Source organism: Bubalus kerabau, chromosome 6 (genome assembly GCF_029407905.1).
Source record: "Bubalus kerabau isolate K-KA32 ecotype Philippines breed swamp buffalo chromosome 6, PCC_UOA_SB_1v2, whole genome shotgun sequence".
NCBI lineage: Eukaryota > Metazoa > Chordata > Mammalia > Artiodactyla > Bovidae > Bubalus > Bubalus kerabau.
This window is the reverse complement of record NC_073629.1, coordinates 35,611,827-35,634,901: the sequence shown is the minus strand read 5'-3', so window position 1 is coordinate 35,634,901 and position 23,075 is coordinate 35,611,827. Positions and strand designations below refer to the sequence as shown.

Here is a 23,075-nt window from a genome sequence, read left to right as displayed (position 1 = left end):
ATAATATGCAGTATTTATCACCCTCTTATTTCACTTAATACCCTCCAAGTCCATCTATGTTGTTGCAAATGGCAAAATCTTGTTTTTATGGCTGAGTAGTGTTTCACTGGAGAAGGCAATGGCACCCCACTCCAGTACTCTTGCCTGGAAAATCCCATGGACAGAGGAGCCTGGTAGGCTGCAGTCCATGGGGTCGCTAAGAGTCAGACACGACTGAGCAACTTCACTTTCACTTTTCACTTTCATGCACTGGAGAAGGAAATGGCAACCCACTCCAGTGTTCTTGCCTGGAGAATCCCAGGGACGGGGGAGCCTGGTGGGCTGCCCTCTATGGGGTCACACAGAGTCAGACACGACTGAAGTGACTTAGCAGCAGCAGTGTTCCACTGAATGTATATATACCACATCTTTATCCATTTATCTGTTGATCTTGTAAATAATGCTATGAAAATCAGGGTTCATATCTTTTCAAATTAGTTTTTTCTTTTCAGGTATATATCCAAGAGTGGAATTGCTGGGTCATATGGTAGTTTTTAATTTTTTGAGAAACTGCCATATTTTTTCTCACTGTGACTGCACATAATTTACATTCCCACCAATAGGGTACAAGGGTTCCCTCTTCTCAATATTCTCACCAGCATTTGTTATTTGAGTTCTTAATGATACCATTCTGACTGGTGTGAGGTGGTTATCTCACTGTGGTTTTGATTTGTATTTCTCTGATGATTAACAACGTTGAGCATCTTTTCATGTGCCTCTTGGCCATCTGTATGTCTTCTTTAAAAAATATTCAGATCTTCTACCCATTTTTTAATCAGGTTGTCTTTTTATGTTGAATTGTATGAGCTCTTTACGTATGTTGGCTATTAACTTATCAGTCATATAATTTGTAAATATTTTCTCCCATTCCATAGGTTGTCTTTTTGTTATTGATCATTTCTTTGCTGAACATAGTAAGTTTTAAGTTTCACTAGGTTCCATTTGTTTATTTTTGCTTTTATTTCTGTTGCCTTGGTAGACTGGCCTAAGAAAACATTGCTATGAGTGTGTCAGACAATGTTTTGTCTGTGTTCTTTTCTAGAAGTTTTATGGCATCATGTCCTAAATTTAGGTATTTAAACCATTTTGAGTTTATCTTTGTATATGCTGTGAGGGAATGTTCTAATTTCATTGAACATTCATTGTAATTTCATATACATAGCATATATATAGCTGTCCAGCTTTCACAGCACCACTTGTTGAAGAGATTTTCTCCATTATATATTCTTATCTCCTTTGTCATAGGTTAATTGAGCATAGTTATGTGGATTTATTACTGGGCACCCTACTCTGTTCCATTAATCTGTGTATCTGTTTTTATGCCAATACCACACTGTTTTGATTCTGTAGCTTTGTAGTACAGCCTGATTTCTGAGGGTTATGCCTCCAGCTTTGCTGTTTTTCCTCAGCATTGCTTTGGCAATTCTGGGTCTTTTTTTTTCCATACAGATTTTTAAAGTTTTGTTCTAGTTCTGTGAACAACGTCCTTGGTATCTTGCCAGGAACTGCACTGGATCTGTAGATTGCCTTGGGTAGTGTTGTCATTTTAGCAGTATTAATTCTTCCAATCTGTTTGTGTCCTGCCCCTTCAGATGTTCTTGCCCATGTCTCAAGCATGGGGTTCCTGGGCCCAGCCTTCTTATGACTTTCTCCATCTTTCCTCAACACCTAGTTTTTTCTCCCTTCCTCCTTACATCCTCCCCGTTCTTTTACCTTATTTTACCTTTTCCTTCCTGTACATATATAGCCTATACCTGGTTGCAGCAAATGTAAGGGAATGAAACCTTTCTTTTCCTTTGCATCATATGCAATCTTTGGTGGAGCTAACCCATCCCACATTACACAAGATGTAACACAAATTTAGGAAACATAAACAGAAAAGGCTTAAATTTAGACACTCCATGAATCAGTGATCTCTATTCCATAGGGACCATGTAATAACAAAATGCAAAAACCATTCTGTAAGAATTAGTTTAGACCCCACCCCTATGCATTACAGCTCAGCTAAGTGGAGATGTCTCTTCAACCATTTCTCTTAAGAAACTGACTCCACTGCTAGATCTTGAAACCATTTCAGCAGTGGTTTTCCTGAATATGCATAGCAAAAGCTTCAAACATCTACAGAAAATGGGCATAACTAGAATTCTTTTTTGCATTTATAGGGAGTCCTCAAAGCAAATGAATGCATTTACTCTTAAGTGGGAAAAGTATGCCACCTTCTGGTATTGAACTTAAGTGATTCTGTTCAAAACTGCCTCTCCCACATGAGCCTGTGTCTGGCTCTTCTTTCCCCTATATTCCTATATTCTTTGAAATTAAGACCAAAGGAAAAACATTTTATATGTTCTCAGTACTAAATTTAAAAATTTCAAGCACTTTTTTAAAGTATTGCATACTCTGCTTAAACAAGGCAAAACTGTTTTTAGTATGGAATTAACCAAAGATTCAGTAAGTTCAATGAAATGATTCCTCCTAGAAAAGACTGGGAGGTCAGCATGATAAAGGGATACCAGAGGGACAAGGCTGGACAAAGACATGGCAGCAGGAAAACATAGCCGATTCAACGAAGGCAAAATCTCTGAGTGTGGGATGAGGTGTGGAAATAGGAAGCAATGCACTTCCAGGAAAGAACAGGATGACCAGAGTTTGACTAGTTTCAGGTCTGGTCACAGCATATAATACAGGATGAAATGGAGTAGGGAGCAATGCTGGCACAGAGTACATACAGTTTAATAGGAACTTAGAACCCAACAGGTAAACGGGTAGAGGCCATTGACAATTAAGACAGGTGTATAACTAGGCTAATGGTGGCATCAAAAACTAGTTGCAAAAGAGGTGAAATTAACATTTACTGTACAAACTTGACTTCCAGCTCCTACCAGCTGGCTTGCTAGATCTTACCAATACTCTTAAATATTCCCTACTTCTGGATATTCCCAAAGATGTGCACCACATTCAGTGATAAACCATGTTGACCACAGTTAACACCTGCATGCTCCATGAAGGCATAATCTAGTAAGACTCCGTCTGCCATGGCACCTCTGGCAGCGCCCAGTCCCTGGCCTCCACCCTCCAGCTGCTTAGCTCAGTCTCCACAGTACCAGCTATAATGAGGTAATTTTGTTGGTACCCAAACTCTAATCAAAGAAATTACTTTCATTTGGAATAACTTCCTGACAGAAATGAGCCCCAGAGGCTTGAGAGCAGTTGAAAGAGACCTGAACTGCTGGGTATGCTGTAGACAGGGGGGTTAGGAAGGAAAGAGGGGTGAGGAGGCGAGAAGCTAAGGGAAGGGTGCTGAGCCTGGGGCTGTGTGGAATGTCTTCAGACACTGAAGGGGTTCAGTTTCACATCTCAACTGCACTACAAGGGAGTGCTGTGAGCTGTGCAGAAATCCTTACAGGGGTTTTGGACTTGCCCAGACCATGCACACAGGAATTACAGGCAAATTTCACTCAGAACAAGGGCCGGTAAGTTCCAGCTAATACCGAGTAGCATAAATTTCAATCTGACCTGCTGGGTGGGCCATGACGGTGGCAGTGCTGGTCACTTTCCAAGAAAATCCACAAATAAAACTCTTCCTCCTACAGAGGAACCTTCTTCATGGTCATACAGTGTACTTTAATTCCGTGGAGCAAAGTTTGCTATTCTTAAGGCCTTTATAGTTACAAAAGTGTGACCCATTCAAATGGTTTTCCTAGGAGAAAAAAAAAAGCTGCCCCCCTAAAAGGCCACTAGTCTTTGCAAAACTGGAATTTACTTGTACTTTATTAGGAACAAAAAACTTTTAATAGTTTTCTAGGGAGTGAAATGGAAGGGCTGGGCGCAAACTGTTGAGGGATTTCTTCTTTACACCTTTATGAGCAGTCTGGGTTTCAGAATGAACTTGCAGTACTATTTCCACTTTATTAAAAAGCATATGTAGTCATTAAAAAGAATGGGATAAAAATAGATGAAAATGAATGTTATATTACTAATGACAAAGCTGCATCAAAATGTAGAATACCATTTATATGAAATAATTGATATCAGAATAGATATTTTATCCACTGGACTTCTGTAAAGAATAGTGGACTGTCTTAGAAAAGCAATGAATTTGAGAGGAAGTGGGTTCCCAGCGATGTTTCCAAAGGCAGGCATTAAAGAAAAATTTTCAAGTTTATAAAGTTTAAAGTCAATAAAGTTTAGGGAATACCCTAGTGGTCCAGTGGTTAGAGCTCTGTGCTCTCACTGCTGAGGTCCTAGGTTCTATTCCTGGTCAGGGAACCAAGATCCCACAAGCTATGCAGCATAGCCAAAAAAAAAAAAATTGTATGAAGTTTACTTTAAATTCCATCAATGAAAAGATTTTTAAATTATGTAAAACACTTCACCAAATTGCCTACTAATATGCAGCCCACAAATCGGAAGGGGAGGGAGCAAGACATGATTGTGAAATTTCAAATACGATTATATCACTTCTCAGAAACCACCTAGCAAATTATCCTTGAAGTCAGGAAAAGCCACAGGCCTTCCAGCACTGCACCCTGGGAAGCTGGTTTCCAGTGAGCTGAGGGCTGCCCTTGGGCATGACTGTAAAGCGAGCAGGAGGCAAGAATAACAGAGGAGTGGCTGGGGGAGACTATACTGCATCTCAGCAGGTACCCACACTCCATGGGTATCACACTTAGAACCTGGTGAGGTACCATGCAACTCATCATGTATACAGATACGAGTAGGGTTGCCAGTGCTGTTTTCTTTAAATCAGACATTTAATTATTTCGTCTCAGAAAGACAGGTAGAATTATTGTGTTCACTTTTCCAGTCAGCTCATGCAGTTGCACATTGCAACACTGAAAGTTACTCTATCCCCAGAGGAGCATTTGCTGACCCCCAACTTAGAACCATTCAACATGCAAATAAAGGCTTGTATCAAGATAGGGAGGTAAAGACAAATCAAGAAGGCGGCAGGTACAGGAGCCACGGAGAAGTGAGGGAGCCACGGGGAACATCACCCACAGTAGTCATGGGCATTTAAACACTTCTGGGAGGTGATTAAGCCTGAGCAAAGTAGATTTTTGGAGTCTTGGCTAGAAGATCTTGGCTCTAACAGAAGAGCAATGAGAAGGAAACAGTAGAAAGCTGCATACGCCTAGAAAGGTGAGGACAGAGGGCCCTTTGGGCAGGGTTGGGGTACAAAAGTCTAGATTGCATGCCTCTAGGAGTAAAATCAGTGTTAAGTACACAGAGGGGATCTGATAGAACAGTCTGATTAATACTGTTCTCTCCCAGAATCCCTTTTTTTTACTCACCATCCCCCACCAAATCCATTTTCCATCTACTTAATTATTAGCCCTTCTAAACTCAGCTTGAGAATTACAGCCTTCCCCCTCCTCCCCAAGGAAGCCCTTCCCAGGTACCCAGTCTGCCTAGCCACAGCTTGTTTCAGGACATTCCAGCTGTGGCAGGTTGCCACAATGTCCTTTGTCCCCCTAGTTCCTTGGCAGAAGCCTACAACATGGGCACATGGCATCCCAAAATAAAAGGCTCCACTTCCCAGCATCCCTTGCTGTAAGGCCTGACCATCTGGCCAAGAATCAGGAGCAGTGCAAAAAACCTTACCAGACAGCTGGCACATGCCCTCTGTCCCTTCCCTTTTCTTTTTCACTGGTTTGGAACTTGCCAAGTGGTAGCTAAAACTCAAACAACCATCTCTGTCCCCAGGGTGCACATGAAGTACAGTGGAATGGCAAGATGGACATACGCTTGCATAGGGGTCCGTGTGTGGTACAGCAGTCTCTTGGTTGGCTAACCTCTGCACTGCCATGCTTTAGGAAAAAATGTCTCATTTAGACAACGTTTTTTCTTATTACGTGCATGTCCGATTTTGTGACCCCATGGACTACATCCCGCCAGACTCCTCTGTCCAGGGAATTCTCCAGGCAAAGATACTAGAGTGGGTAGCCATTCCCTTCTCCAGGGGATCTTCCCAACTCAGGAGTCAAACCTGGGTTCCCTGCATTGCAGGCAGATTCTTGACCATCTGAGCCACCAGGGAAGCCCAATACAAGAAACTATATTTCTCTTTCTCCTACTGCTACTACCACCCCAACTCCAGCCAGTAAGCTCCAGAGAGCGAAACTCAAAAACCATGGGCAAATATTTTGACTGTTGAGGTTTTGTTCTCTCAAATGCCTGCATGCCTGTTGTATACGTGTTTTAGGCTAAGTATCACAGGTTAGAATTAAGCCCAAAGGAGGGAGAGATTTTAAAGCTACTCTACCCCCTGGAAAAAGGTTTTAAACACTACTAGATAATTCAGTTTTCTTTAAAACTCTTTAATATCAACATTCAACACACACACACCAAAAGCCATAAAAGTTAGGTGATTTTAAAATGAAAAGCTACCTCAATTATGACTGCACAATGTTTAAATTCTAAATGAGCCCAATTATTGCGAAGATCCTGAATTTCAGGACGTAAGGATGGCTCAAAAGTCACTACAATCGTTCAAGTCAACCTTCACCGCAGAACCATCACAGTTCAGTTCAATCACGTCACCAAGGAACTCTCGCAGCTTCTCTACATTACCGCATAAGTGCCCCAGCCTGGGATAAGCAATGATTCTTTGCAGGGGTACGTACAACTTATCTTCAATGCAGAAAGGTTGGGGAGCTATCTCCATGGCTTTGTCATCTTCAGTGAGTGCTGGAACTGGAAGGTCTGAGGTGAATTTTCCTGTCTGGTTGCCAGGCTCCAACTCATGCTGTCTCAAACTCACTTGGTATTTCTGTTTCAATCTGCTCACTTCTCGGTACACTAGATAAATCACCACACGTCTACGGTAATTTATTTGCTGTAAACTTGGGTATGAGGTTGTATAAACCTGAAGGAGCAAAAAAAAAAAAAAGATATGGAATAGAAGAAAAATTTTCAAAACCACCAGTAACTTTTTAGCACATTAGAATTAACTGTATATATAATTAAGCATATGAACATGTCAAACCTTACCTATTGTGAATGTCCCAGTTATGAGGGTCAAAAATTCCTGGCATATAGACACATTCTTCAACATATTCTTTACCATACACATCTCCTCAAACAAAATGGGTCTGACAAGCTTCAAGACTCAATTTCAAGTCATGTCCTAAATCAAGCTACACAGAAACTGCTGCTGTTTTTCCTCTTTCCTAACAGACTACAAAGATGGGGGTGGAGTGCACATTTGCTGGAGAAGTATTTCCAAGACACCAGCAGATCATCCTGTAACATGCTTTGGGAGATCATGGGGCATGGGATTCTCCTCAAAAGAATGTCATTCACACTTCTCTCTAGTGGGGACTCATCTCACCATCCCAGTAAATGAACTTGCTCTGAGAATACAAAGAACACTCACAACTTGATAAACATGTTCACCATGATGCTCCAAAACAGCCAGTTCAGCTGCTTCTGCTTTTTTCCGAAAGACCCCTATCTGGGTACAATAGCCAACATCCTCAGCTCCTGTGGGTGGTTCCCCCACACCAGTAAACTCCACCGAGTAATTGTAGCGACTGGCCACATCTAAAGCCCTAAAAGTCAAAACAAAGAGAAAAGATGATTTTCTAAACTAAAACAACCATTTCTAGTTGGGACAGAACATAAAAATTACAAGTTAAAATAAACTGCAATTCCTACAACATCACATGAGGCCATATCACTGGGTTTGCTTATTTCTGCAAAGAGCATTAAGGCAATGACAGTGTCAGTTTCCCAGTAACCATAAGAATATGGAACAGCGTGCAGGGACAAGGAAACCAGAAGGGCTATAACCCAGCTCCTATTTGGGTTTGCAGTCTTGCCAGAACATGACCATCTGTCACGCCATTCTGGGAGATAACTCCTGATACCTTCACATGAAAGGTAGCAGTGCCCACACACACTTTCGACACTCGACAGAGAAAATAAATGCCCAAATATGGTAGTTCCTTAATGATTATATGCCAAGTTGCATTCTGGGAATCAATTTTATTGGAGTAAAGTAAGAAATAACTTATTATGGTAACCGTAGATACTAAGATTTCATATGGTTTAAAACTCCAGTGTAGTCACACACAAAAAAGACACTTAAGAACTCACCAGGTCTGAAACTGCATTCTGCTCCACTCAAATTTGTGATCTGAATCTCTAAAGACTGCACATGGAAACAGGGAATTGAATTCAGAGTTTGGTGTGCTGATGACAATCATGGCTGGACACATGTACCCAAAGACAACTTCAGGAAACTTCGCCAGATCTTCTGAATCAAAATGTTCTATTCTGAAGTGGTCAGTGAGAAAGATATAATGAAACCCAGCTTCACTTGCAAGTAGCTCCCTAACTGATTTAGCACAACAATGTCTAACCATGGACCTCTCAGACCAGATAAGAGAAACATGGTTTGATGTTTTTCACAATAGCCAAAAGGCAATTAAAAATAAACAAATGATGCATAAGCAAACTGATATATACAATGGAATATTCAATCTTAAAAATGACATTCAGACCCAGGCTACACATAGATGACACTGATCACTGCACCTTGCTCTTCAACCAATGTTCTAATGTTCTCCGTCAGTCATTTCAAGCATTAGGCACCTACTGTGTGCCAGGCAATAGAAAATACAAAAGAAATAAAAACACTGCTCTAGAGAACACGTTACTAAACACTGGAAATCTGGGCACAATAGTAGGCAAACTGACCCTAGAATAAGATACTTAACTATTATTAAAGGTCATTTAGAGACATATTTTGGTTTGTGAATACCATTTCCCATTAAAGGGAACCAGAAATGGCAGATGAGGAAGGAAAGGTAGACAACCAGTCTGGTACATCTTGTTATAACAGGAAGTAAGTGCTCAAAAAAACAAAAACCAGACATATCACAAGGACACAGATGCCAGCTTGAAAGGATCCCTCCACTGCTGTTGACCAATCATGGGAAGATCTGAGTAACAAAATAAAGTAAGTCACAATCCATTAAAAAAAAACAACACAGGAATTCATGAGTTCACACTGATGATGGTTAACTGAGGTGGGAGGGCTCCTGACTAGTAAATACAGAGAACTGCTGAAACCACAAAAAACATTTACCACCATATAATATAGGCAAGTTTAGGGGGGAAATATGGATGAGTAACAAGATACGTGCATGGCGTGCAGTCTCCACGCTGCTCATTTGGGGCTGGAAGGCAGTAATTATACAGCTAAGCAAGCACAAACACACCTTGACTGGAGAGAGCAAAATTAACCTCCCCAGGGACAAACACACATTAGTGCCTCCAGATGGAACGACCTGAGGACCAAATACAGAGCTCTACTGTATTCCAGGAATCTAATCATTAAGAGCCAAAACGGAAAAATACTCCTATTAAAAATAAAGAGAACCATGGAACTGCCTGGTGGTCCAGTGGTTAGGACTCGGTGCTTGCACTCCTATTGCCTGGGTTCAGTCCCTGGTCAGGAAACTAAAATCCTGCAAGCCATGAGGCACCACCAATAACACAAAGGGAACTGGCTGTTTAATACTGAATTTATTAGGGGCAAAGAGTAAAACCTACACTTACACAGTTCAGAAAAAAAAATGTGTGAAGGGAAAGGGAGACTGAGGGAAACAACAAGAGAGCACATATACATAAGATAAAGAAAACACGGAAAATGTTCACCTGTGAATCAGGATAAAGGAGATGGGTGTTCGTGGTACTATATACATTTTCTATCTTAACCTATAAACTTGAAATCACCTCCAAACAAAAAGCTGGAAAAAGCCAGAGAAAACCCAGTCCCAACTGACAAGCAATTTTCTCCACAAATAACTCAGATTATGACAAATATTTAGGATACTAACTTTACTGAGACTGATTAATTCACATTTTTCAAATGAATGTATATAGTAAGAACCAGTTTCATACTTACAATTCAATACATGCTGCCAAGTCAAATCCGAGCAAACGACAGTCTTTCTCTAAAACAGAGCCATGATACAAGGTAATCACTAAATCCAGCTCTCGGGGATCCAGATGATCCCCTACACATGGGGACAGCCTTGACCTGCAAAGAATTATTGCAGAAGAAACACTTGAACACATATAATCTATTTAGAATATCTTACCAGCTACAGAAACTCTGACCCCTGATAAATTATCTCTTGCCTACACTGGTTAAGGCTGACATAGCCCATTTCCATGAATTGCTGTATTAAGCACAAGGTCCTAGGGTAACTTCCTCTCTCATGAGGCATTAAATGGCCGAAGAGAACAAGATTTTTATATTTGATATTGCTCTCATTATTAATACTTATGGTTCTCTCTCCTCATGCTGGATCAGTGATTTTTCAATTTTTTGTTCTTTATAAGAAAAACATTCTTAAAAGGAACTGTAGAAGTCATATATGAGCAAGCAACTCATTCAAACTGAAGGAGGCCTTGGGCCTCTGCCCCAGTGCTGTGGCAATTTAAATCCTCTGCTATGTTATCTTGGTGCTCAGCATTGGACTTTGCCATTTGAAACTGAATTTGCAGTGCTTTGATGGCCTTAATTACTGAATTGAGGCTATACTTTCTACATAGGTAAACAGAACTTCTAGATATTATTCACAACATAGAACCAATTAGTGTCATGGTAAAGGCATTATTTGGTGAGCCTGCAGCTCTCATAGTGCCTTCTTTTAAACAAGTTGTATAGAGCTGGTGTAAGTAAATGCTTCATCTGGGAATTCCCTGGCAATCCATTGGTTAGGACTCCAAACTTTCACTGCCAAGGGCTTGGATTCAATCCCTGGGCGGGAAACTGCTGCTGCTGCTAAATCGCTTCAGTCGTGTCCAACTCTGTGCGACCCCATAGACGGCAGCCCACCAGGCTCCCCCGTCCCTGGGATTCTCCAGGCAAGAACACTGGAGTGGGTTGCCATTTCCTTCTCCAATGCATGAGAGTGAAAAGTGAAAGTGAAGTCGCTCAGTCATGTCCGACTCCCAGCGACCCCATGGACTGCAGCCTACCAGGCTCCTCCGTCCATGGGATTTTCCAGGCAAGAGTACTGGAGTGGGGTGCCATTGCCTTCTCCCGGCAGAAAACTAAGATCCCATAATTGTATGGCATGGCCAAGAAAAAAAAATACTTCATCTAACTATAATTAATAGTGCCACTAGTTTTAGATTAATGCATACTTATTTTAGAGAATTCAGTATTACCCATTCCACTTAAGTCTCCCCTCATTGATATCTACTCCAACAAGCTCTTCAATGCACTTTTGGTATTTTAAGATCGCTAAGAGGCAAACATCACCACACCCCAAGTCTGCAACCTGCAGAAGAGAAAGAATGTTATTTCAAAGACATTATAGCCAGAAATCACATATGATCAAGCATTTTTTTTCCAGAAAGAGCTGGGTATCATCAAAATTACATAATATCTTTTTGATAGAAAAATTACATATCTTTTTGGTAGAAAAATAAAAAGGAAACTAACCTGATACATTGAAAACCTAGGGGGAAAAATAGGTCCTGTTAACTTCCCAAGACCTACTACAGTGTTTGGACAATAAACTGATTCATGGACTTCCCTGGTGGTCCAGTGGTTAAGAATCTGCCTGCCAATGCAGGGGACACAGATTTGATCCCTGGTCTGGGAAGATTCCACATGCTGCAGGGCAACTAAGCCCATGCACCACAACTACTAAACCTGCACTACAGAGCCTGTGTTCTGCAACAAGAGAAGCCACCCCAATGAGAAGCCCGCACAGATGTGAAGACCCAGCACAAGCAAAACTAAATAATTAGAAATAAATAAACTAATTCCGTTTTCAAGGTAAACCCTAGGAGCCTGGCATAGGAACAGCACCTATGATAGGCAAGTGTTCCAAGAGGGGTCTGTGCCTCTGAGAAGCTTCAAGATGTAAAAAAGGATACTGACCAAACGGACTAGGATACGGTCTAATCTGTTAATCTAGTCCCCTTAATTTATATTCACATAATTCTTAAGATTTTTATTATATCTGACTTTCTTAATCACACAATAGTCTTCATTAACCACAGAGAGTTATCTATATACTTCTGAACTCTACTTTATGAAAAGGGCAAATGAAGATAACTCATGACAAACACTTAAAAGCACCTACACCCAAAAAGATACACTACCTGAGTTGCACCCATGGTTATTCACTAATTTTCCTCGTTGAGGCAGGCACATTTATGGAATGGTGGGAGAAGGGGAACACAGAAATGAAAAAGGAAAATCTTAACTACAGAAAGCATATCACAGAAGCACTGAGCTGCACTAATTTTTAAATAGTATACTATATATTATATAATAGTATAAAGAAAGAATGGAGCCGAAACTATACTAAATATATACGAGCCCTATCACTAACTGTAAACCACCTAGCAGAGAGAAGTCTGTAGAGGTTAATTTAATTCATGAAAGAAGCTACCATTTTCTTAAGAAGTTGACCATCCTTTAGCCTGTAACTAGCCCTACAGACTTCAGATGTTCACTGGGCTAGCCAGTTTCCCTAGTCCTATGAAATCCAAACACTGGACTTCCCTGGTGGTCCAGTGACTAAGACTCCACACTCCCAAATGTAGGGAACCCGGATTCGGTACCTGATCAGAGAACTCAATCCAATATGCCACAACTAAGACCTGGCACAGCCAAATCTATAAATCAAATATTTTTAAAAAAAAAGAACTGGCACAGAAGGGAAGTGTTACCAAGAGAGAATCCAGTGCCAGCACTAATCACATACCTCTGCTACAAAGGGAAAGCGGATGGATGCCAAGTGCTCCTTGCCTTCCCCCACCATTATTATCTAGTTAAAAAGAACCACAGTATCTCTGTCCACAAGCCTTGTCTACCTGATGTGCGGACTAAATGCTCTAGAAATGTGAACCACATGAAGATCACATCCAGTGGTAAAATGTCAAGATCTCCTTCACATCTGAAACTTGCAATGTTGAATTTTACCTGAGCTCTGTGCTCCTATCCCCCATGCTTTGTATTTCCACAAAGAGTTTTCAGAAGGTACCATCTTGCCCACACTCACAGATGTTGCCTAGTGTTCCCATTCTTTGCTTAGAATGATTACCTTGACTACTTGTCCCCAGATTCTCTCCTCCCTCCAGGCCCCTGAACATTGGACTACATTTAGCCAAGGACTGCTCCCAGGTAATAGGCTGGTTTCAAGGTTCACACCTTCCACTATCCAATTACACCACTCTTTTATCCTACTTCTCCTCACCCTCCTCTCTATAAAAGAAAATTCCTTTTTGCCCATGAAGACAGATGCTCTCCCTATTGCAAACCCTTTCCCTCCTTGCAAAAGTCCTTTTGTATAGCCTCTGCTTACTCGCTAGGTCCTTATTAAGATATTTTTATTTGACAAAGCATTACAGAAGGCATTATTAGCAAATATCTGGAAAGAGAAATACCTACCTTCTTGGGTTGATGTTGCTCCACTAAATTTTTAACGAATTGGTAACGTTGTTTGTATAATGGAGGATTAAATTTAATTACCTTCTTGCTGGGAACTTCTTCAACGTTTCCATCAACCACACTATTGCACTGAAAGTTTATAAATAACAACAACAACAAAAAAAAAGGTAAGTGTTCTAATCATGTATGACTTCAGGAATTAAATAAGAGAAAAGTTTTATTTCCCCCAACCACTTCATAGAATACACAGGCCCTTGAATCACCTCAAATCCTAAGATTAGGTGGCACTGTACTTCCTCCACACTTCATTTCATTTAAGCCTCCTTTCATGTCTTTTAAATTATCATCTGACTTTAATGCCCCCTATAACTCAGGGTCAGTTGAAGGGAAAATTACTTATGAATTCATTTAATAAAACAATCATAAGTCTCCTAGCCACACTTAACTGTAAGGCCTGGGGTCCAGCTAGTGCATATATGCTAAGTTGTGTCCAACTCTAGCCCACCAGGCTCCTCTGTCCATGGAATTCTTCAGGCAAGAATACTGGAGTAGGCTGCCACTTCTTTCTCCAGGCAATCTTTCGGACCTAGTGATTGAACCTGTGTATCCTGCATTGGCAGGCAGATTCTTTATCACTGAAACACCAGGGAAGCCCTGGGGTCCAGGTGGTCAGGAGGCTAGAAACTGTCTGTAACTGACAAAGACTCTCCTTAACCAAATTGAAGTTAGACTGTGCCCTCTTTTGACTACACGTTCCTGAACCCTGTCCTGTCTTTGGCTGGCCTACCACAGTTTTAGCAGGTATCCTGCTAAGTCACCCACACTTGATATCTGATCACACACTTCATCCGCCACCTCAATATGTGATCACACTGGCCCACCTTCAGAATCCTATCAAACAGGTTTAGCAAAAACCCCATACCCTTGATAGGGTTCTCCTCTCTTTTCCATCCACTGATTCCCTTACTCTGCTCACATGCTATATATCCCCAGGTGTCTATTACATAGAGTTGGCCCCCACATCTCTCCCCTAAAGCAATGCTCTTATTGCAATAGTCCTAAGTAGTTTTCCTATTACAAATGTCAAAATTTCCTTGACATGACTCCCAGTACAAAATAATGTCATGATTAATCCATAACTACTGTTACTGTTGTTCCTAAATTATTGTTGGTGTTTTTTAGTCACTAAGTCATGTCTGACTCTTTGCAATCCCATGGACTATAGCATGTCAGGCTCCCTGTCCTTCATTAACTCCTAGAGTTTGCTCAAATTCAAAATCATATCCACTGAGTCAGTGATGTTTTCTGACCATCTCATCCTCTGCTGCACCTTTCTTCTTTTGCCTTCGATCTTGCCTTCAATCTTTCCCAACAACAGGGTCTTTTTCAATGAGTCGGCTCTATCAGGTGGCCAAAGTATTGGAGTTTCAGCTTCAGCATTAGTCCTTCCAATGAATATTCAGGACTGATTTCCTTTGGGATTGACTGCTCTGATCTCCTGACAGGTCAAGGGATTCTCAAGAGTCTTCTGCAGCACCACAATTCAAAAGCCTCAGTTCTTTGGTATTTGGCCTTGTTTCTGATCCAATTCTCACATCTGTACATGACTACTGGAAAAAACGTAGCTTTGACTATTCGGACCTTTGTCAGCAAAGTGATGTCTCTGCTTTTTAATATGCTGTCTAGGTTTGTCATAGCTTTTCTTCCAAGAAGCAAGCATCTTTTAGTTTTATGGCTGCAGTCACCATCTGCAGTAATTTTGGAGCCCAAGAAAATAAAATTCTGTCACTGCTTCCACTTTTTCCCCTTCTATTTGCCATGAAGTGATGGGACCAGATGCCATGATCACAGTTTTTTGAATGTTGAGTTTCAAGCCAACTTTTTCACTCCCCTCTTTCACCCTCATCAAGAGGATCTTTAGTTCCTCTTCTCTCTCTGCCATTAGAGTGGTATCATCTGTATATCTGAGACTGTTGATATTTCTCCCACTGATCTTGATTCCAGCTTCTGATTTATCCAGGCAGGTATTTCACCTGATGTACTCTGTATAGAACTTAAATAAGCAAGGTATAACAATATACAGTCTTGTCATACTCCTTTCTCAATTTTGAACCAATCAGTTGTTCCATGTCCAGTTCTAACTATTGCTTCTTGACTTGTGTATAGTCTTATAAAGGAATCCAAAATGCACTAGAGCATTGCTGTTCAAAAAATATGCAAATATGCAACCTTCTCATAGCCTATCTTTAATAGTTTTAAGGTATAATTAACTAATATATCTGAAATATTTCAAGATAAAATCAGAAATGCCTTATCTGTATTTGAATGTCAAAAAAAGGTACCTTTAAAAAGATTCACATACCCAAGTTATTCCAAACATATTTCCATTTTTTCCAATAATGAAATATTTTTAATTAATTTTAAAGTCTACTACAGTTCCATTCTTCAGTTGTTAAAGCCACATCTTAAGTACTCAATAACCACGTGAATTACAACCATTTTACAAAAAGGACGTGGGCATCCGCGAATTTTAGTGTGCACGCGGTGTCCTAGAACCTACATCCCAGGGTTGGCGAGGGAGGAATGTACCCCACAGTGCATCACGGGGATGACTCCAGAGTCACACAGCAGGGCACGAGGGGAAGCCTCACCTCCATGTTGTCTTCCGCCACTGTTTTCAAGTTTCGTTGAAACAAAAGTGCAGCTGTCTCCTTCAACCCCTAGGAATCAGCAATGACCAGGCTGTAAATACAGGGTATCAGTTTTTGTAGAGGAAAAGCTGGGCTTAGTAGCCGCTGCCTAGATCATTGGGAAGGAAGAGAGCGAGGTTTCTCCCTTCTCTTTACGTTTAATCCACATTAAAGTATCATTTAACCCAAAGAATGTATCCAGAAAGCACAGCTTCAGACAATAGCAAAGAAAGTACGGCTGCCTAAGTAACCTTCCGCTCCACCAAACACACTCAATAACACCCATTCTTTCCTTTTACTATCAGTTTGATTAAAACTAACAATTCTATCAGTTGTGACTATTTCATTAAAGCCCTCAACGTCACTCAAATTGCTTTCAGCCACTGTTTCACACGTGGTCAAAATGTAATTTTTAAAGAGAAAAGTGTCCTAAGTGAAAGTTACTCAGTCGTATCCGACTCTCTGCCACCCACCCGATGGACTACAGTCCATGGAATTCTCCAGGCCAGAATACTGGAGTGGGTAGCCTTTCCCTTCTCCAGGGGATCTTCCCAACCCAGGGATTGAACCAAGGTCTCCCGCATTGCAGGCGGATTCTTTACCAGCTGAGACACAAGGAAAGCATATACGCTCCAGCACATATACAATTCACTACTGGCCTTGAATTTTACATTTTTAGTTCTCTATTGCACATCTGCCTCTATCAACTAGAACTCAGTCTAAAATGTAGACACATCGATCTCCTAACTTGAGTTATTCTCTAAATCGTTAACTGGGAAACCCTCCTCAAGAGAGCTCAAGACAGCATGAATGGATGCAACTATTACCTTTCTGTAAGAAGCACCTCCGCGCGCGGCCAACCAGCGGACATTGCGGAGAAGAGCGGATGCCTCAAAGCGGCGGCCGCATTTATCTCCGGGCCCGGCCCTAGACACTGGCGCACGCGCGGTCTCAACCACGTGATTTTACCCGCCCCCCGCCACACCTGCTCCGCCCACACTTGCGCCGCGGGCACAGCCCCGGGGACTCCCTACTCCTCCGCCCGAGGTGTCCGGAGCCGAGCTCCGGATTCAGCTCCTTTCCTCTAGGCTCTTGGCTCCAAGACATGGGGTTTGTGTCTTTTAACGGCCTCTGTGGCTCATTTCCCAGAGCCATGTCTTAAGTCTCCATCCGCACATTGGCGGGGGGACCACGGTCCCTGCCACGTCCCCCCTTCGCGAGCAGCTGCGACCCGCCCCAGCCGGCCAGGATCCGCGACTGTTGGCCCGAGGCGGCACCTCGCTCGGCGTGTCCGGGGCCGCGAGCAGGACGCCGGGCTCCGACGGCTGTTGGCTTCGTGGCTCCCCCCGTGCGCGGCAAAGAGCCGAAAACGGTCCAGGCCAATGGAAGGTGCCAAGAGGAGCGACCGGGCTGAGCGCGAGCCGAGCAGCCTCTCGCGTCCGAATCGGCTAACACTCCCATCCCTAGAACAATCCACACGGACCTTAAAGGGGACCGTGGGCTGCCTAAAAGCTCTGTGGGTAACATCTGAACTCAGAAAAGCCTTGACACCTTAGTCCGCAAACCTCCAACTGGTAACTACCGCATGCTGGGGACACAAGTATCTGACCTCTTAGAAAAGTTACTTTATCGTCTGCCCTTCCCTTGCAGAGATTAAACCTAACACCTCAAAAGTTATTTCTTTCTAATATGTGAGAGAAGAACTTAAAGAGGAGAGGAGACACGAAGCTGCCTTTGCGGTTGGGAGAGGAATTTAGTCCTATTTTAAGAGACTCTATCTGGTTTTACTAATGAATTAATAACCCACTAAGTGAAGTGAAGTCGCTCAGTCATGTCCGACACTTTGCGACCCCGTGGACTGTAGCCCACCAGGCTCCTCCGTCCGTGGGACTCTCCAGGCAAGAAGACTGGAGTGGGTTGCCATTTCCTTCTCCAGGAGATCTTCCCGACCCAGGGATCGAACCCAGGTCTCCTGCATTGCAGGCAGACGGTTTAACCTCTGAGCCACCATTGAGATCAGATCAGTCGCTCAGTCGTGTCCGACTCTGCGACCCCATGAATCGCAGCACGCCAGGCCTCCCTGTCCATCACAAACTCCCGGAGTTCACTCAGACTCAAGTCCATGGAGTCAGTGATGCCATACAGCCATCTCATCCTCTGCCGTCCCCTTCTCCTCCTGCCCCCAATCCCTCCCAGCATCAGAGTCTTTTCCAATGAGTCAATTCTTCGCATGAGGTGGCCAAAGTACTGGAGTTTCAGCTTCAGCATCATTCCTACCCAAAGAAATCCCAGGGCTGATCTCCTTCAGAATGGACTGGTTGGATCTCCTTGCAGTCCAAGGGACTCTCAAGAGTCTTCTCCAACATCACAGTTCAAAAGCATCAATTCTTCGGCACTCAGCCTTCTTCACAGTCCAACTCTCACATCCATACATGACCACAGGAAAAACCATAACCTTGACTAGACGAACCTTTGTTGGCAAAGTAATGTCTCTGCTTTTCAATATGCTATCTAGGTTGGTCATAACTTTCCTTCCAAGGAGCAAGTGTCTTTTAATTTCATGGCTGCAGTCACCATCTGCAGTGATTTTGGAGCCCAAAAAAATAAAGTCTGACACTGTTTCCACTGTTTCCCCATCTATTTCCCATGAAGTGATGGGACCGGATGCCATGATCTTCATTTTCTGAATGTTGAGCTTTAAGCCAACTTTTTCACTCTCCACTTTCACTTTCATCAAGAGGCTTTTGAGTTCCTCTTCACTTTCTGCCATAAGGGTGGTGTCATCTGCATATCTGAGGTTATTGCTATTTCTCCTGGCAATCTTCATTCCAGCTTGTGTTTCTTCCAGTCCAGCGTTTCTCATGATGTACTCTGCACATAAGTTAAATAAACAGGGTGACAATATACAGCCTTGATGTACTCCTTTTCCTATTTGGAACCAGTCTGTTGTTCCATGTCCAGTTCTAACTGTTGCTTCCTGACCTGCATACAAATTTCTCAAGAAGCAGATCAGGTGGTCTGGTATTCCCATCTCTTTTAGAATTTTCCACAGTTTATTGTGATCTACACAGTCAAAGGCTTTGGCATAGTCAATAAAGCAGAAGTAGATGTTTTTCTGGAACTCTCTTGCTTTTTCCATGATCCAGCGGATGTTGGCAATTTGATCTCTGGTTCCTCTGCCTTTTCTAAAACCAGCTTGAACATCAGGAAGTTCATGGTTCACATACTGCTGAAGTCTGGCTTGGAGAATTTTGAGCATTACTTTACCAGCGTGTGAGATGAGTGCAATTGTGCGGTAGTTTGAGCATTCTTTGGCATTGCCTTTCTTTGGAATTGGAATGAAAACTGACCTTTTCCAGTCCTGTGGCCACTGCTGAGTTTTCCAAATTTGCTGGCATATTGAGTGCAGCACTTTCACAGCATCATCTTTCATCATAAATAATATATTGGGAAATAACATATTTTCAAACACTCAACACCTACTATATGCAAAGCACAGTGCTGACCTTTTTGGGGTATCACAAAGATACATTGCACAGTTTTTATTTTGACATTTTGAGGGTTCTAGTCTTGTAGGGAAAAGTTTGTAACTTAAGGTAAGCTTCAGCAGGTTCCTGTTGGCTCTAGGAAACAAAAGTTTTAACCAACAGCCTTGCTTGAAGGAGCATATACCCTATTGCAGAATATATAATCTAAACAGGATCTTTAAGCATGAGTAAGTTAATTCCACTTCTGTGTATTTTTAAATCAATTAAATAAGGAGGCTGTTGGACTGAGGTGGCTCTAATGCCCTGAGAAGCCTGTATAAACAAAACTGAAGCATGCAAATGCCTCAGTGTTAAGAAATCGAAACCTAGGGACTTCCCTGGCCATTCAGTATGTAAGACTTTGAGCTCCCAATGCAGACAGCATGGATTCCATCCCTGGTGTGGGAAGTTAAAGTCCTACACATGCCTGGCTAGCCCACAGTAGGGGAGAGTAATGGAAACCTAAGGACAACCAATCGTAAGCAAGTAGGCTTTCCCAAATAAGGCATCAGCTTAAGCTTGTGAAAGCAAAAAACAAAATGGAATAGATATTGCTAAGAAAGCTCTCTAAAATGGAGCCAGAAGACCGCTGAAGAAGTGTGACTCATGCATGTGTGAGCCTAGGTAGAGTCTGAACTTAACACCACTTACTCTTTTAATTCAAGCATCCAGACCATCTGCCCAATACTTATTGAACCTCTACCCTGAAAGAACGCTTGACAGGATATCTCTTAAAGACAAATATTTCCTTTTTTGTGTCCAGTTAGTCATAATTTTTGGCAGGCAACTTTAACAACCTTGTGGCTTTTGCATTTATAAACCCTTGACTTTCTCTTCCCCAAAATACTGGGTTTTACCCAAATCTGTGTCTCCTGAGTTGCAATTCCTAAGACCCCAAATAAAGTCTTCTTATTGCACCCTTCTGCATTTCTTTGTCGACAAGTGGTACCCAGTCAAGTAATTTCCTTGCTTTGCTTTGGCATCTTTCCTATAAAAGCCTTTCCTCTAGTTCCTGACAGTGATTAGGAGCTACCAGATTTTAATTGATGTTTGCTGAAATTCTTTTTTATTGTTTCATCAAAATCTTAAATTCCAACATGCCTCAGTTTATCTATTAACTTTATGTACCCAAAAGAATTGAAAGCAGAGACTGGAATGAATATTTTTACACCAATGTTCACAGCAGCATTATTCAAAATACAAAAGGTAGAAACAACCCAAATGCCTGTCAATGGATAAATGAATAAACAAAAGTGCATATACATCCTTTACAAGGAATGATTCTGACATGTTACTACATAGATGAATCTGGAAAACATTATGCTAAGTAATATAGGGTGGTCACAGAAGGACAAATATTGTATTGTGGGTGGGGAAGGAAAAATAATCTTCAGTAGAACTGGATTTGTGGATACTGGATTCTAGTCCTGTTCATTGCCTTTGAGGTTTTGTTGTTGTTCAGTCACCCAGTCGTGTCCAACTCTTTGCCATGCCATGGACTGCAGCACACCAGGCCTCCCTGTCCCTCACCTTCTCCTGGAGTTTGCCCAAGTTCATGCTCACTGGATCAGTGATGCTGTCCAGCCATCTTATCCTCTGATGCCCTTTTCTCCTTCTGCCCTTGATCTTTCCCAGCATCAGGGACTTTTCTAATGAGTTGTCTGTTCACAAGATGACAAAAATACTGGAGCTTCAGCTTTTGCATCAATCCTTCCAGTGAATATTGATCCCTTAAGATTGATTGGTTTGATTTCCCTGCTGTCCAAGGGACTTTTAGGAATCTTCTCCAGCACCACAGTTAAAAGGCATCAATTCTTTGGCGTTGTGCCTTCTTTACAGTCCAGTTCTCACAACTGTACATGACCACTGGAAAGACCATAGCCTTGACTATACAGACCTTTGTCAGCAGAGTAATGTCTCTGCTTTTCAGTACACTGTCTAGGTTTGTCATTGCTTTCCTGCCAAGAGATTTCGTTATCTACCTGCAAATTAGACTGAATCCTGAATTCTTCTAGTTTTCACCAATATCTGTCACTAAACTAACATTTCCACATTTTTCCCACTCTTGTCACTTGAAATCATAAAGACAAAAACTGCCATTTTCTCAAAGACCTAAAAGCTCAAGCTGGATGACTTGACATAAACTTCAGAGAAATTGCCACAACATCTCACATCCAGACCAACTTTGTGCGTTTTGCTCTGTGGCCCACTCAGAAATTTCACTAGAACACCTGACATCAACCAGAGATAACAGGAAAATCTATCAGATTACTGCTGCCTCTCCTTACTCTGAAGATGTTTCAAGCCCACCATCTAGAAATCTTGACTAACTGCTCCCTAGACTCAAAATTTTTGTTTATATTCTCTTCTAACCATTAACTGTGTTTTTCTTCTGTTTCTGTGGCAATGCCTCTTATTGAATACATGATTGCTTGTACCATTGCTTGTGACTTTGGAAGCCAGCCTGCATCACTGCCTCCTGACATTAGATAGCACGCTTTAATTTAACTGACCTATTCTCAGGATAAAGAGGTTAATTCAATGAGAAATGGAGCAATGTACCAAATCAGCTTCTGGGGATGTTTCAAAGGCAGGAACTTCTCTGGGAAGGTGCAAACACAGGATAGCAGAAATGGCTCCCCAAAATGTGCCTCTTTGACATAAGGACTGTTTTTAGCTGATTGTTTAAAGAAATAGCAGACAAAGACTTCCCTGGTGGTCCAGGGGACCTATGTTCCATCTCTGGTCAAGGAACTAATCCCACGTGCCTAAATGAAGAGTGTGCATGCTGCAACTAAAGATCCCACATGCCATAACCAAAGACCCCGTGTGCTGCAAGTAAAGATCCCACATGCCAAAACTAAGACCGGCACAACCAAATAAGTAAATATTTTAAAAAGAAAGAAAAGGCTGGTCCTTTTAAAAAATTAAAATTAAAAAAATAAAGAAACAGCAGATGCCGAAGAATCTCTGAAAACACAGACATTACCCTTTTGAAATGGAAATATATGTTTATAAAGGAAATCTCCTTTTATTAAAGTATCTCCCTGTTATCTGGCAGAGAAAGATGACTAAATCGCTTGAAATCTTACTGGAGAAAGAAGATACTGATTTAAATTTATAAAACAAATATTACCCCTTTTACCATGCTTTTCCTGGTGGCCTCCCATAACTGGCCTCTTCTCACCACCACCCCAATATCTTTCCTTTATCTTTACTGAAGATGTTATGTAAGATGGTAGCTTGGGCCTTCTCAGAGAGTAACTCATTCTTCCTAGATATATGTTAATAAGCTTCTATCTGTTTTTCTCTTGTTAATCCATCTTTTATTACAAGGAATCTCAGGCAAGAACTCAAAAAGGTAAGGGAAAAGTTATTTTTCCTCCTCTTTGG

The 23,075-nt window shown here is 41.8% G+C and overlaps 1 protein-coding gene across 4 annotated transcripts; it reads right to left on the bottom strand.

The window, feature by feature from the left end:
- Positions 1-6,335: 6,335 nt before the first annotated feature.
- On the bottom strand, positions 6,336-17,106 carry HENMT1 (HEN methyltransferase 1). Of its 4 annotated transcripts, none has more exons than XM_055584906.1 (8): positions 16,983-17,106; positions 16,117-16,185; positions 13,466-13,594; positions 11,227-11,339; positions 9,953-10,087; positions 8,137-8,316; positions 7,415-7,589; positions 6,336-6,904 (listed from the first exon to the last, which is right to left on the bottom strand). In XM_055584906.1, the coding sequence occupies exons 2-8, from the start codon at positions 16,120-16,122 to the stop codon at positions 6,509-6,511; spliced, it is 1,134 nt and encodes a 377-aa protein (XP_055440881.1). In that variant the 5' UTR covers positions 16,123-16,185; positions 16,983-17,106; the 3' UTR covers positions 6,336-6,508. The 4 variants fall into 4 exon arrangements, with proteins under 4 accessions (XP_055440881.1, XP_055440877.1, XP_055440879.1 ...); XM_055584902.1 differs by having other exon boundaries at positions 16,117-16,207; positions 16,983-17,105; XM_055584904.1 differs by having other exon boundaries at positions 13,547-13,594; positions 16,117-16,207; positions 16,983-17,105.
- Positions 17,107-23,075: the final 5,969 nt, after the last annotated feature.

Bases quoted from the DNA above. Each gene is read 5' to 3' on its own strand.
- HENMT1 (XM_055584906.1), bottom strand. The intron at 11,340-13,465 runs GTAGGTATTTCT...TCTCTTCTGCAG, and splicing joins AGCAACATCAACCCAAGAAG to GTTGCAGACTTGGGGTGTGG. The intron at 6,905-7,414 runs GTGAGTGTTCTT...TTGCTCCTTCAG, and splicing joins GTGAACATGTTTATCAAGTT to GTTTATACAACCTCATACCC.